General features: G+C 50.5%; 1 protein-coding gene across 4 annotated transcripts in view; it reads right to left on the bottom strand.

Moving 5' to 3' along the window:
* tnikb (TRAF2 and NCK interacting kinase b) overlaps positions 1 to 14,112 on the bottom strand; it is a 52,299-nt gene that overhangs the window by 12,438 nt on the left and 25,749 nt on the right. For 3 of the 4 annotated variants that reach the window (XM_062521823.1, XM_062521822.1, XM_062521825.1), the window contains exons 10-19: positions 12,953 to 13,128; positions 12,280 to 12,346; positions 11,665 to 11,863; positions 9,890 to 10,006; positions 6,003 to 6,194; positions 2,742 to 2,906; positions 2,153 to 2,392; positions 1,512 to 1,651; positions 1,157 to 1,284; positions 454 to 551 (exon numbers count right to left, since the gene is read on the bottom strand). In XM_062521823.1, the coding sequence (XP_062377807.1) occupies positions 454 to 551; positions 1,157 to 1,284; positions 1,512 to 1,651; positions 2,153 to 2,392; positions 2,742 to 2,906; positions 6,003 to 6,194; positions 9,890 to 10,006; positions 11,665 to 11,863; positions 12,280 to 12,346; positions 12,953 to 13,128 (1,522 nt within the window). The remainder of the gene's footprint in view (positions 1 to 453; positions 552 to 1,156; positions 1,285 to 1,511; positions 1,652 to 2,152; positions 2,393 to 2,741; positions 2,907 to 6,002; positions 6,195 to 9,889; positions 10,007 to 11,664; positions 11,864 to 12,279; positions 12,347 to 12,952; positions 13,129 to 14,112) is intronic. The other variant, XM_062521824.1, reaches the window with a different exon arrangement.

Below are 14,112 nucleotides of genomic sequence, written 5' to 3'. Positions count from 1 at the left end.
AGGAAGGAGTGAGAGAAAAGAGTGGATTAGAGCAAATGTAAGGTGATATATGGTTAATTCTGCGCCAAGGGACAGAGTACAATTTTCACCGTACAAAAAGGAAAAGGCACTCATAGCAAAACCCATTCATGACCTAGTTCTTTTTTTCAGGAGCTGTATTAGCTGGCTCTGAGACGGCTGGAGAGCTGCTGGAGAGGACTGAGAGGGCCGATACACGAGTGCTATTACAGGGAGGACAAGAGCCCGCGTGGAGGCTTCAGATTGGAAGGCATCTCGCTGGTGAAAGGGAGTCTGAATTGTATATCCAGCTGCCAAGACTGGAAGTGGGTAACCTCTGCGTTGGGGTCAAAAGCTGGATCAGTGGATACGGCTGTTCTGGATAACGGGGCGGGATTAGTGAGTTTTAATCGGGGGGGCGGAGTGCAGACGCTGGCCTGATAAAGGGTCACTCACCGCGGGCCGACTGGGCCGGGTCACCTCCCTTCCCTCCTCCGGGGCCTTGGGCTTGCTCTCCTGGGAGACGGTGGGAGATCCCTCGGGGATGGCGGACCCTGGGCGACGAGAGAAAGCCGCAAGAGCAGAGGTCAGACAACACAGAGGACTCCGCAGACGTCAACAAACCAACAAAGCAAAACAACTCCAGCCAAAACACAGCAAAGAGCCAGAGGCAAATACATGCGCTCTGTCTGAATGCTGCGCGATACATGAGATACTCTTGCTGCTGAGGGTAAAATAGACACATATTATATGGTATAGATATGAGACAGGGAAACACAAAGAGAGAGTGCAGAGAAAGAGTCTCTATGATAATTACCACTTGTAACTTTAATCTAATAGATTAATTTAGAAAAGAATATGTATGTATGTATATATTTATATATGAATATACAATAGTGTATACCCACATGTTATATTCTGCCATGGTATTAAGTTACCTAACTAACAATGAATTAACCTAACAAAGCGTATTTGACTAGAGAGAGAGAGAGAGAGAATAGAGAGAGATAGAGGGAGAGATGTGGGTGGTGGAGGATGTAGAGAATAGTGTAGGAGCCCAGAGGCGGCCAACAGGGGATAATAGGAAGGTGTGTTTGAGTGTGTGTGTGTGTGTATGTGTGTGTGTGTGTGTCCGTCTTGGTCTCGACGGAACACCCACCTCCCACACGCTTCCTCTCGCTAGAGCCACCCTGGGAGCTGGGGGTGCTGGAGCTGGACGAACTCCCGCTGCTGGTCCTCTGGAGGGCTGACTCCATGGAAACGTCCGTCCTCCGCAGGTCTGGGTTACTGTGGCAACACACATCCAGAGACAATCAGTGACGGGGGGTGGGGGGTGGGAAAACTGTAAACAATGATTCACCTACATGAGGAAGTCAGTTGTTGCTCATGCTTTTACAGAAAGACACACGCACCCATGTACGCACGCACACACGCATGCACACACACACACACACACACACACACACACACACACACACACACACACACACACACACACAGGAACAACAGCATACCTGGCTCGGATGAGATGGGACCCAGTCCGTGGGCCCAGACCGCCGGGTCCGTTCCCGGGGGAGTTCTTCCTGACCAGCGCTGGGGATATCGAGGTGGTCCTCTGTGGCACCTTCCAATGAGGAGGACCAGCTTGATCATACTCCAATCAAAAACGCAAATAACAAATACAAACAAAATTTGCCATTCCCCAAAATAAAACACAGGTACTGCCACATGCTGTAGTGTGTCCCATGCAATATCTTTACTCTGGTGGGATCCATAAATATACAAATGTCTGTCAGCTCCCTATGAAAGAGAACTCTAGTAAGTTCTGTAGATGTAGCTTATAAGTTACAAAAAAATACCGTAGAGTCAAGTTGTTAGTGTTTTTTTTTTAAAATGTAAATATAAAACAAAACAGTAAAAAATGTACATCCCTCAATGATAAACCAAACAGAGGACTTTTTTACGTTCTCATGAACACATACATAAATGAAACCACCAATCAACAAACCAAAATAACTAATATGACTGATACACCAATCTGGCGTTATGGAAATGTTGATGAAGTGTGTCAATCAACAAGTATATTACACTACAGTAGTGTCCAGTTCAGTGCTCTGCTTTTCTATCGGGCCCGTGTGTCCATCTCTGGTCTCACCTTAGGGGGGAGGTCCTCGTCCTGCCTCAGCCAGGAGCGGTCAAACTTGTCGTCGCGGCTGGCGATGCGTGGCGGTGGAGGCGGAGTCTCAGAGGTGGGGTCCGAGTTCTGGCGAGGCATGGGCGGGCGGTGGGGGGACAGGCTCTCCTGGAAGGCGGAGACGCCCTGGGAAGACTGGTCATGCAGAGACTGGGAGCCCGTCATGGAGGAGCCGTGCTTGACCGAGACGAGGTGGGCCATCTGGGGTGGGGGATGACAGCAGATAAGACAGCGAAATGGAAACTAAATTGCTGCTGGATAATAGATATCATAGCGCTACATTGCTACGGCTAGCCGCTTCTACAGTACAAGAACATGTCACAAATGTTTGACTGCGGCCATGTACTCAAATTGCTTTTTGCTGAAATCTGCCATTTCCAGTGAATGGAAATGATTGAAAATGCCATTTCCAATTACAGTGGCTGGCGTCTTGGCTGATTTGAGTCGTTTGCTTGGCTCTAGCCTCCTCAGTCTGACTGATGGGAGCGGCCCATCTTCAGTGACCCCTCCCCAGAGCCGTGCGTGTGTGTGGCGCGGGTCGGGACCTCACCTGCGGCTCGATGGAGCGGTGCATGGGGGGCGTGCGCGCCTGCTGGATGCCCCCGCTGCTGAAGGACTCGGAGCGGGGGGGCAGGGACGGGTCAGAGATGCGGTTGGCCACCTTGTGCTGCAGGGCCGGGGAGCTCTGGCGGTTGAGTTTGGAGCGTTCCTCCACCTGCATCCCAAGGACACACGAGTTACAGTATGACAGGATGACCATTTCACCCTCATCTCTCACAGCACTCACCACAGGAGTTACGCAGGCCGTAACCCCTTTTTGTTTGGCAGTCAGGACTAAATTGAACATACTGCGGTGTGTGAAGGTGTCAAATTTAAAGCCCCCCACCATCTGTGTGAACTGACATTGAGCGATCTGTGGCCAAAAGGGCAAATTCATACTTTGTCCTTGAAACTGACCAAGAAACTGCTTTCCGACTGCCTTATTTTGTATAATAATAGATGAGATGGACATTTAAATCCTGAATTCACATTATGAATTCAGCAGAGGCACCGACTATTCAAATAAATACCACATTTAAATGAGAGAGACAGATAAGAACTGTCTAAGAGGGAGAGGGGAAATGGGATTCTTTGTGACTGACTGGCAGTTGGCACCTTATCTGTTAGTATGTGTAATGAATTCACTTCTATAACTTCTGAAAAAACGCATATATTGTCTGCGCGGACCGATATGCTTGGCTTGCTTCTAGGGACATCTTAATTCATATTCCAAACTTCTGAGTCAAGTCAATTTGATCAAAATGCGTCTGTCCCACATTAAATGGCTCAGGATGTCCTCATTCCGAGATATTTTCAGATCAGAGGAGGATTAGTGTCTGATCTATAAAAAAAAGTCAAATCTAGCTGTAGCCAGTCCTACATGTCCATCCAGTTGGGCTACTTTAAATAGAGATGAGGCGTCACAACTTACACAGACACAGCACAAGTCAGTTGAAACAGACTCAGGGCAACCAGTTAAATTGTAAATAAAATGTAGAAATGCAAAAGATACGTTTCTAGGTGACTGTTACTTTTGTCACACATTTGTTTTGAAGTACAGTATGGAGTACACATCAGTATGAGAACATAAAGATTGGAAAATCACTGTTTTAGTGCACAGACAGATATATTGAGACTACACCCAGCAAGAGATTCAAACAGGACCCCTTCCCAAACACACCAGGGCCATGCAGAAGATACCATGACACGACAAACCCATCAACTGAGACTGAATAACAGCGTTGAGATATTCCGTTAGATATTCCAGTAACAAGAACACCACTAGAGCCCACATAAGGACATACACAAGGAGAGGCCAGGTTTGTTATGACTGACTACAATGAAATGGAGGTGAATCTGGGTGCCATGTGTATTTATAACCTTTCGAGCCAGACTAAATCAGTTACAACAACATGTCCGATTACAAAGATAACAGCAATCATTAAAAAAATATTTTTTGTTTTGATAATTTCGATAATAGGCCTAACTCCACACCCAAATTCACCCTGCATTTCTATATCTCTAAAAAACAAGCACCATCCCATCCTGTCTTGCCTGTGGATGAAAAGAGAGTACAGGAGTTAGTGTTCTCCAGGGAAGAAATACTGCAGTCTGAGTGAGAAAGTGAATTATTTCCCTCCGTGCATAAAACACCCTCTGCCCCAATGCATTGTCAAAGGGGTTAGTAACGGTTAGAACAGGGCATTTTTGGGAAAAAGGCAGCATTGCTTAGATGAGGGGAGAGAGGTTACTTTATCTTTTGAATCACACAAATCAAAGAGGTAAGGGGAAGTGATAGTCCACAAAAGCCTCCATAAAATCATGAACTCCAAAAAAGAAAAAGAGAGAACTGAAAACATTTGAGGAAAAATATAACACGGTTGATTTAGAACTCGCGTAACAATGTATTGACATGTTAAAAATCCAACTGTCACACTAGTTACACACACCCTGTTAGAAATTAAACTAGTTCCTGTAACTAACTAAACTGAACGTAGCGACCGGCAGCGAGAGCAGTGCCTGTCTATTTTCAACATGCGTGTTTATGAATGCAAACCAAATTGCAAACCAAAGTTATCTATGGGGCATGAACCTGAACCTGTACCCTATACTGGTGAAAAATAAAGACCAATACCACTGACCAACAAAACAGGTTTGGAGGAATTCTGACAACCGTGTTATATTCGCAACAATATCCTCCACTTTGAGGTGTGTATTATTGCTCAACAGGGGGTGGACAAAGAGCTGGACAGCCAGCCTCTGCCTACTCTGATCAAAACCCTCAATGAGAACTCCAAGCTCCCAATGATAGCTCCCATCACCAACCCAGCCGACATGGGACTCTTTTCCCCCCCGACAGGGCCGGGGGTCGGTCCCGCACTAACCCGTTTGTTTGTGCGGTCGGGGTTACGACCGCGGGACTCGGCCTTGCGCGCCATGAACTGCTTGAGTATGTCCTCCAGGTCGGGCTCGCAGGACACGCGGATGGAGGGGATGTTGGCGCCGTCGCGCAGCTCGGGCCGCCGCAGCTCGTGAGAGCGCCTCCGGGAGGGGGAGGCGGCGGGGTAGGAGGGGGGGCGGGCGGGGGAGCCGCGGCTGCGGCGGCGGGGGCTACGGCTGGGGCTGTGCCGGGGGCTGGGGGCCAGGTGGTGGCCGCCAGGGTGGTCCCTGGGGGTGTTGAAGGAGTGATACCTCTTGGGAGGGAGTCTGGGGGAGTTACTCTGGGCCCGTCTCATCACCTGAGGACATGGGGTCAATGAAATGGTCAACAACAACAACAACACACACACACACCGTGAAGACAGCGAGACGTCCTGCTCCAATGGCCTCTGTCTGCAATAACAAGACCATGAGGATAAAACGGGAAAGTAGGAGTCATGTAATAAGATGCGCTTTCTTCTTGGTGGGTCCTCTGTAAATACTGTGGATCTAATGAGACAGTTTATGTTAAACATGCACAGAGAATCACTTCAAAGACAACTCCCAACACATCCCGCTGACAGAGGTGGACATTCCGGGTTCACAAAGTAAAAGTCCTGCCAAGTATTTGATACCACCATTTAGCAAACCAGCTCATCCTAATTGGCAGCCAGGTAAGATCAGATAATTAGTGATATCACCTGTGATAAGAGCACAGGTAGGAAGAATGCATGGCAGGAGTTTTACTTTCTGGAACTGGAATGTCCGCCTCTACCCGCTGATGCCCACACAGACTTCCGAATGCCCGCGGTCACCGCCCCCCCCCCCCCCCCCCCTGCCCGAGGCGACGTACCTCCTTGGCCCAAGCGGGCTTCTCGGCGGGGTTGACCGTGTCCTTGTAGTGGTAGAGCTGCTTCTTGTCGGCGGGCCTGGGCTCCTGCTGCTGCTGCTGCTGGAGGGACACCAGGTAGGCCCGCTCCTGCTGCAGCTGGCGCTGGAGACGCTCCGCCTGCCTCTGCTCCTCCAGCTGCTTACGCTTGTACTCCTACCAGCACGCCGGAGAGGGAGAGGGAGAGAGATAGAGAGGGAGAGAGAGAGAGAGAGAGAGAGAGGGAGGGATATATATATATATATAGAGAGAGAGAGAGAGGGAGAGAGAGAGAGAGAGGGTAGGGGGTGAGGGATATCGAGAGAGAGAGAGAGAGAGAGAGAGAGAGGGGGAGATGGAGACAGACAGAGAGAGACAGAGAGAGAAAGAGTCAGAAAGGAATGATTCAGAGAAAATACTATACGGACTGCAACCAGGTCAGGTACACAAACACAATGCACTGCCCAAGCACTACTACGTTACTCATGCATCACAACACTGTTTACATATGCAAGGCAGACTTGCACACTCCCAGCCTACCAGGAAAGACTCAACACAACGTTAGTTAATCACTGTTTAAACAGTTGCCCAATTCAGGTTGCTCTCTTTGTTTAAAGATGTTAACGAGGGAGTGAACAAGGAAGGCTATTTAATGGATAAACAGACGTTCAAGAACAGGAGTGTGCAATCCTGACCTCGACATCCTCAGCTAGGATACACACTACTGATGGGACCACAACACACAAGGCCACTCACCACTTCTAACACTCTCTGGCGTGCTTAAATATTGACCAGGGAAGTTGTGTGGTCTTAGTCCCACCTCTCATTCATTTCAATCCACCACTAGCCAATAACCAGCATCACCAGCAGGTTCTATCTTTCAAAGGGGCAAAGCAATTATCTACACATGCATACACAGACACGGCTAATACCGACGGACAAGGTGACACGGCAGGTAGAGATGATGCGGCATGAAGGTCAGGGGCGAGGGGTCATAGGTCAAGCCTCGTGATTGGTGGATGTTTTTATTTATTTTTTTTTTACCAGGAGAAGGGCCTGCTCCTGAAGGAGCTGCTGTTGCAGGATCTCGAGCTGCCTCTGCTCCTCCTCCAGCTGTCTGCGGATGTACTCCTGCCCTCCGACAGCAGCCAGAGAGAGAGGGGGGGAGGGGGGGGGAGCAGAAGAGAGGAAAAAAGAGAGAGAAGCAGAGTGTAAGCCCAAAAAAGGAGAGCAAGGAGAGCAAGCGAGCCTGAGCTGCAATCAGCCGACCCTGGAGATTAGAGGAGAAACATTTACTGAAAGAGAGGAACGAGAGAACAAGAGAGAGAGAGGGAGGGAGAGGGAGAGAGAGAGAGAGAGAGAGAGAGAGAGGGAGAGGGAGAGAGAGAGAGGGAGAGGGAGAGAGAGAGGGGTGACAGAGGAGGTGGGAGGGGGGGTGATAGGGGGAAACAGAGGCCATGAGACAAACAAGTGATACCACCACAGCCTTAGGAGGAAAGTCTGAAACTTAAACGCACAGAGATGACAGGCAGGAAGAGGGGAAGGAGCGGAGACCGATTTGGAAAGCGGGTGAACGCAAAACAGAGGAGACAAGGGTGGAGGAGAGGCTTAAAAATAGAGGTAGTTCGCAGAAGACTGAGAGAGAGTGAGAGATAGAGAGAGAGAGAGAGTGAGTGAGAGAGAGTGAGAGAGAGAGACAGAGAGATAGGGGTAGTGGTGATGTGCACTGACAGGACCAACCCAGCTGGAAGGAGAGGTTATACCCAGTGACATCAGAAATGAGGGGAACATGCATCAGAAAGCTGGGGCCCGGCGAAGGGAGAGTGTCCCAGGAAGTTTGAGGGGGGGCGAGGCGGCGTGCGGAGTCTCCGCGCCCGAGACCCAGTGGGGACCTCCGGGGAACGAGAGCCCTGCCTCGCCGAGCGGAAAAAGCTCGGAGGTGCTGACGTGAGCCGTCAAGGCGGAGCGGCAGGCATTAGTCCGACACGACACGGCCATCTTCACTCGGGCCTTTCCGCAAGTTCTGCCCCGGCTTTATGGTTGACGTGCAAAAGCCTGCACTTCTCCCGACACGGTTTCTGGAATCTTCTCCGGAATGTCAAGCCCGAGTGTGGAGCGGGAGCTTGCCGCACGGCACCACGGTGACAAGAGTGTGCCGACGCCCCCCCCCCCCACCCCAACCCACGCGCTACTGCGTGTGATCGCGGGCTGGGTCTCTGCCGGTTGCCGTGACGATTCCGTTCACTTCCGAACACGACACCGTCCGTGTGGCCGCGAAGAGTCCGTGACATAAGTGTCCTCCGACGCGGGGGAGGAGGAAGACATCGATGCTGGCTCTCCATTGGCTGCGGCGCTGGGTTTGCCGCTTCTCTGGGGAGCTTATCTCTCCGAAGGAGCCGGGCGGACGCGCACACATGCCATGGTGCGTTGTGTTTCATTCACTTCACACCGATGAGAGAATAGACCACAGACTGCATGCACAGGGCCACAGTCCTCTGGGAGAATACTTCAAATACACATTCTCTCCAGAACATTGGAATCAGGGATATGAGTCACACAGAGGGGGAGAGGTAGAGAGAGAAAGAAAGATGGAGAGAGAGAGAGAGAGGTTTATATAACTGGGGCATTAGAACATCTAATTTCCCAATCCGACTGGTCAGCAGACAGACGGACCTTGTGTGACTCCACACTGGCCATGGACGAGGGATCTATGAATGAACACCCTCCTTTCTGTACTGCAGCCTGGATCACAGTGTGTTTGGGATCTTTGGCCTCGTCTCATACCTCATGGAATGTTGGCCCCTCAAGCATGTGTTACTGTATTATCTTTCCTCAAGTGTGTGTGTGTGTGTGTGTGTGTGTGTGTGTGTCTGTGTGTGTGTCTCTCTGTGTGTGTGTGTGTGTGTGTGTGTGTGTGTGTGTCTGTGTGTGTGTTTGTGTCTGTGTGTGTGTGTGTGTGTGTGTGTGTGTGTGTGTGTGTGCGGCGGGCGTGCGTGCGTGTGTACATATCTGGATGTGAGGCTTAAAAGTACACGTCTGTATGTTTTTGTACCATAGAGCAGCAGTTACTGAAGTGAAAGGGTGAGTTTTAATATTTCATAAGTGTGTATTTGTGACTATGCTCTTAGCCATGAACGAGTGGGTATTAGCCAGTGCATGTGTGTGTGTGTGTGCGTGACCGTGTACACTCTCTCTCTCTCGCGTGTGCTGCACAGGAGTGTGTGGGTGTGTGTAAGCATATGTGCCTGTGCCAGCTCAGCATGTCTGTCACTTCTGGATTGTTGCATGTGCTTTAGCTAGTGTGTGTATATGTGTGTGTGTGTGTGTGTGTCTGCATGTTCATGTGTGAGGGTGTTTGTGTGTGTGTGTGTGTGTGTGTGTGTGTGTGTGTGTATCTGCGTGTGCACGTGTGAGGGTGTTTTTGTGTGTGTCTGTGTGTGTGTGTGCGTGTGTGTGTGTGTTTGTTCCCCTGCAGTGTTTCTCTGTGTGCGTAGTGTTCATTCCCCCTGCTGTCATTCCTCTACTTGTTCAGCTCCTTTGCGCCTCCTCTTCCCTGATCATCCTGCTATTGTGCTGGGTGGAAATGACTCAGGCAAGGAAGCGACTAAACACCAGAGGAAGAAATATACGTTCGTACCCAAAGCAATGGAGGTCATATCTTTGCTTACGCATACGCTTTAATGTACGTAATAGTTTGTGTGTGCGTGTGCGTGTGTGTGTGTGTGTGTGTGTGTGTGTGTGTGTGTGTGTGTGTGCGTGCGTGCGTTTGTGTATGTGTGCATGTGCATGTGCATGTGCATGTGTGTGCATGCATATACTGTACAGTATATGATATGTGTGTGTGTGTGTGTGTGTGTGTGTGTTTTCTGTACCTGCTCCCTCTCGGCGTGCCGGCGCTCCTCGTCTCTCCTCAGCTGCTCCATCTCCTCGTAGCGTCTCCTCTGCTCGCGCTCCTGCTGCTTCCTGACCTCGCGCTCCCGGCGCTGTTGCTGAGGACCCAGAAACAAGAGCCCTGGTCAGCCACCGTCCACTCCCCCCCAAGACCTACTCTGGTTCTGCCCTGGCCCGTTGCACACTGAAACCAGTGCCATGCCAATCAACATTGCCTGACCATTAGACTTTTATCATCACCAAATTTGATCAGCTAGAGTTCCATCTCCAATGCCATCTCAAATAACAACAAAACAACAACAACAACAACAACAAACATACTGTATCTGTCAATTGTCAACCTCTATGGTCCTGACTCAATGAATATGTTTGGAAACACTATGGAGACACTATTTCTAGCTGATCCTATTGGCTTTCATGCCCTGCATATACTGTTTTGACTACCATAGGCAGAGCTGAAACTAATGAATAGAGCTTCAAATGGCTTAACATGACCACATAAGACTTTTATGCATAACCATAAGATGGTGTCATGAATCAATTCTGCAATCACACGTTCTATATGCATCTTGTATCTTGGATAAGTAAGGCCATGCTATTTTTGTGTGATACCACAGTCTCTTGGGTGATGTGGCATAGATCTAGATCAAACCGCTGGCCAGCGCTTCTCAGAGTGAGTGTGCCTGCGTCCACCACCAGGTGGCAGTGTGAGAGGGTGAGCTCTGTAGGACTGTGGACTGTCCTGTCCCGTCCCCCACCCTCACACCAATACCCCCGCTGAGGCAGCTGACAGGAGCCCTGCTGGGAGGAGGAGGAATGGCAGGCGAGCGCGGGGACCGGGTGGGGGGGCAGATGGATGGATGGATGTCAGTGAAGAGCTGGAGCCCTGGGGAGAGGCCTAATTCCTCCCCACAGGATCGTCGCTCGCTCTTGTCCTCTCTATCCCTCGTTCAATCTGTGCCCTTCGGTCAATTTCTCCCCCTCCACTACACATTCCTCTGCCAGCCACGCTGTTTTGTTGTGTCCCGCCCACTGTCACGTCGTCCGTAATTTGTGTGTTTCCTTCCTTTCCCATCCCTCTCTACCCACCCACACCGCCCCCCCCCCCCTGCCCACCCTCCAGTCTGATCCTCTGTCTGAGATTTTTGAGAGAGATTATCGTCATGTAGTATTTAGCAGATCCTAGGTCAGTGCCCTCCCAGGGTGCCAGCAAGTCCTCCCCTGCAGCAGGGGGAGCTGATGAGAGGGATGCAGTGCTGCTCAACCATGCAGGTGCTGGGAGATCTGTTGTAGGGTAGCATTTCTGACCATCCCAATCACACACCCCATCTCTCCGTCTCTCTTGTCTGTCTCTCTCCATCTCTCTCTGTCTCTCTGCATCTCTCTGTCTCTTTGCATCTCTCTGTCTCTCCTTCTCTCTCCACCTCTCTGTTTCACTCCATTTCTCCTTCTTTCTCCATCTCTCTCTGTCTTTCTCCATCTCTCTCCCTCTCTCCATCTTTCTCCACCTCTCCGTTTCTCTCCCTCTCTGGCCCACAGCCGTGATGGAGGGTGGGTGGTGCTGAGCAGACCTGAGCTGTACCACACCCCCGTCACCAGACAAACCATCTGGCCGCTCACCTCTCCGTCTCCTCCTCCTCCTCTCCTGTTCAACTCCCCCTCTTCTCTCTCCTCTCCAACACACACACACACACACACACACACACACACACACACACACACACACACCCCTGGCTCCTCCACACGGGGGCCTCACCTCCTCCAGTCTCCGCCGCTGCTCCTTCTGCTCCTCGATGCGCTTCTGCCGCTCGGCCAGCAGTTGGCGCTTGTGCTCCTCGTTCTGCTGCTGCTCCAGCTGCTGCCGCCGCAGCGCCTCCGAGCGCTCCTTATTGGCCAGCTGCAGGCGCAGGAAGTCCCGCCTCAGCGTGGACTCGCCAGGGATGTTGATGATGGAGCTGTGGGCGGGGCAAAGGATGTGTCAATCACCTGAACTTAAAACAAAAAACACCAGAATGACAAGGGGCTATGAAAAAGACCACAGTGTCACTGGTTGCGTATGTTAACAAAATTATTAATTGAAATCAGTCTGCTTCAGGCTTTCTCAGTACTGAGTTTTTCTGTGTTCCATGATGTCAGGCAGCAATGTGGTCTTGTAGAATGCTTTAGCTACTGGCGCTACTCAATACCATTCTCGCTTCTCTCTGGAAAACACCGATTGAACAGAAATGGAGTTTCCCTGCAGTGTGGTGTTCAAAATCCACAACCAATCGCACACACCATTTCAGACACAATCCTGAACAATGATACAACATCAGTGTGGGAGGTGTGCGATGTGTGTGTGTGTGTGTGTGTGTGTGTGTGTAGGACATACCTGGGTTCCCCCATGTCTCGCCCCTCCTCCTCGTCCTCGCTGCCGCTGTACTCGTACTCCGTCTCATCTGTCACACACAGCACAGCACAGATCTCAAACACACACACACACACACACGCACACACTGCACTACATGCAGCTATCATGGTGTTGGTGACTGTGACTGTCCCAAATTGGACTCTGAGAAACCATTTCTGACAGCGTAAAAAAGGTCCCATTGGACACACACACACACACACACACACACGCAGGCCTCTCAACTTTCCATCTCTTCTCTACCAGAACAGGAGGCACTCTGCCAGTCGTCTCTTTGTCCCTTCCCTTCCTCTCCATTTCCCCTTCCACTCTCACACACACTCTTCCCAATTACGGACATTCTCTTGGCAAATGAGTACACAAGAGGTGGAGAGCGCTAAATTGGATGAGGGAGTAATCAAGATCCCTACTTCCCCACTTCCCCCCAAATGTCCCGAAAATGGAATTTCAATCCGAAGCGCCTTAAACGCATGGTTAGTTCGATGTACCAGGGGTACAAAATCAGTAGAGATGGTTTTCCTCGCATGCTGAAATCTACTCCACCTCCTCTCAAGTGGTAAATTGGAGTCAAATTCCATTGTTTGTTTACACAAACCTGGCCAATAAAGCTGACTCTGCCTGCGTTGTTTGCACTCACCCCTCTCGCCCCTCTTCTTCTTGGTGCGGTCGATGTGGTCCTTCAGCTGGATGCGGACCTGCCGCTCGTTGGGCAGGTCGCGGATGTAGGGGTGCTTGAGCAGCTGCTCCGTGCTGGGCCTCTGGTTGTGGTTCTTCACCAGGCAGCTGTCCACGAACGACTGAAACTTCTTGGACCTGGAGGAGGAGAGGAAAGGAGGAGGACAGAGGAGTGGGGAGATGAGGGGAAGGGGAGAAGAGATTAGATCAGAGGAGAGTAGAGGAGAAGTGGGGAGATGAGAGGAGAGGGGTAGAGAAGAGGAGAGAAAGAGAGAAGAGTATAATAGAGGAGATGAGAGGAGCAGAGAGAGGGGGATGGATAAGAGTTAAGGAGAAGAGGGAGAAGGAAAGAAGAGTAGAGTTAAGGAGAAGAGGGAGAAGGAGAGAAGAGGAGAGAAGGAGAGATGAGTAGAGTAGAGGAGATGAAAGGAGCAGAGAGAGGGGGATGGAGAAGAGTTAAGCAGAAGAGGGAGAGAAAGCATAAAAGAGTTAAGATGAGGACACTAAAATGCCAGGGGAGGCTGAGCAAGAGGGGGGCCAGACTAGGCTCTCGTGCCCCTCAGTCCTTAGCTCTCAACATCACGCTGTTGTTGTCTTTAGGTCAGCATTTCTGATTACATAAAAGGGATTTTAAAGACAGACGCTCAGGGGCACCTTCATAAACTCTCTCAGTAGGAGGCGCGCTGGCCTGGGAAGGATTTCACCGTCCAGATTGTGATGATTCACAGATACTGTTCCTGGATCAGAGCTGACCTTTATTTCACTGTTTAACGGTGCTACAGGTACCGCACACTCCTATCTCATCATTAACTGGGATTATGAATGGGGCAGGGCACTCAATGATGCTTCACCATTGTGTTACCACAGACAATCTCTTGCCAACCTGAGAGACATTCCTCCCCGAGACTGGCCACGTGCCAACGCCCTGCAGGGACACCTGCTCTAATCCGCGCCGTCTGTTTTTAGAATGGGACAAAAAACGCGCCCACAAACATCAAAGGTGCACCAACGAAGATGCCCGCTCGAAGCCTGTTTCTTAAAAGACGCGTTCACACAAGTGTCATTTCCCACAGGTGAGGATTACAGTGGGGGCTGCTATCCGCGGCGGTAATGAGTGTAACT

The sequence above is a fragment of the Sardina pilchardus genome, chromosome 19 (assembly GCF_963854185.1).
Source record: "Sardina pilchardus chromosome 19, fSarPil1.1, whole genome shotgun sequence".
Taxonomy (NCBI): domain Eukaryota; kingdom Metazoa; phylum Chordata; class Actinopteri; order Clupeiformes; family Clupeidae; genus Sardina; species Sardina pilchardus.
Note: the sequence above shows the minus strand (reverse complement) of the source record. Positions and strands in the feature narration are given on the sequence as shown.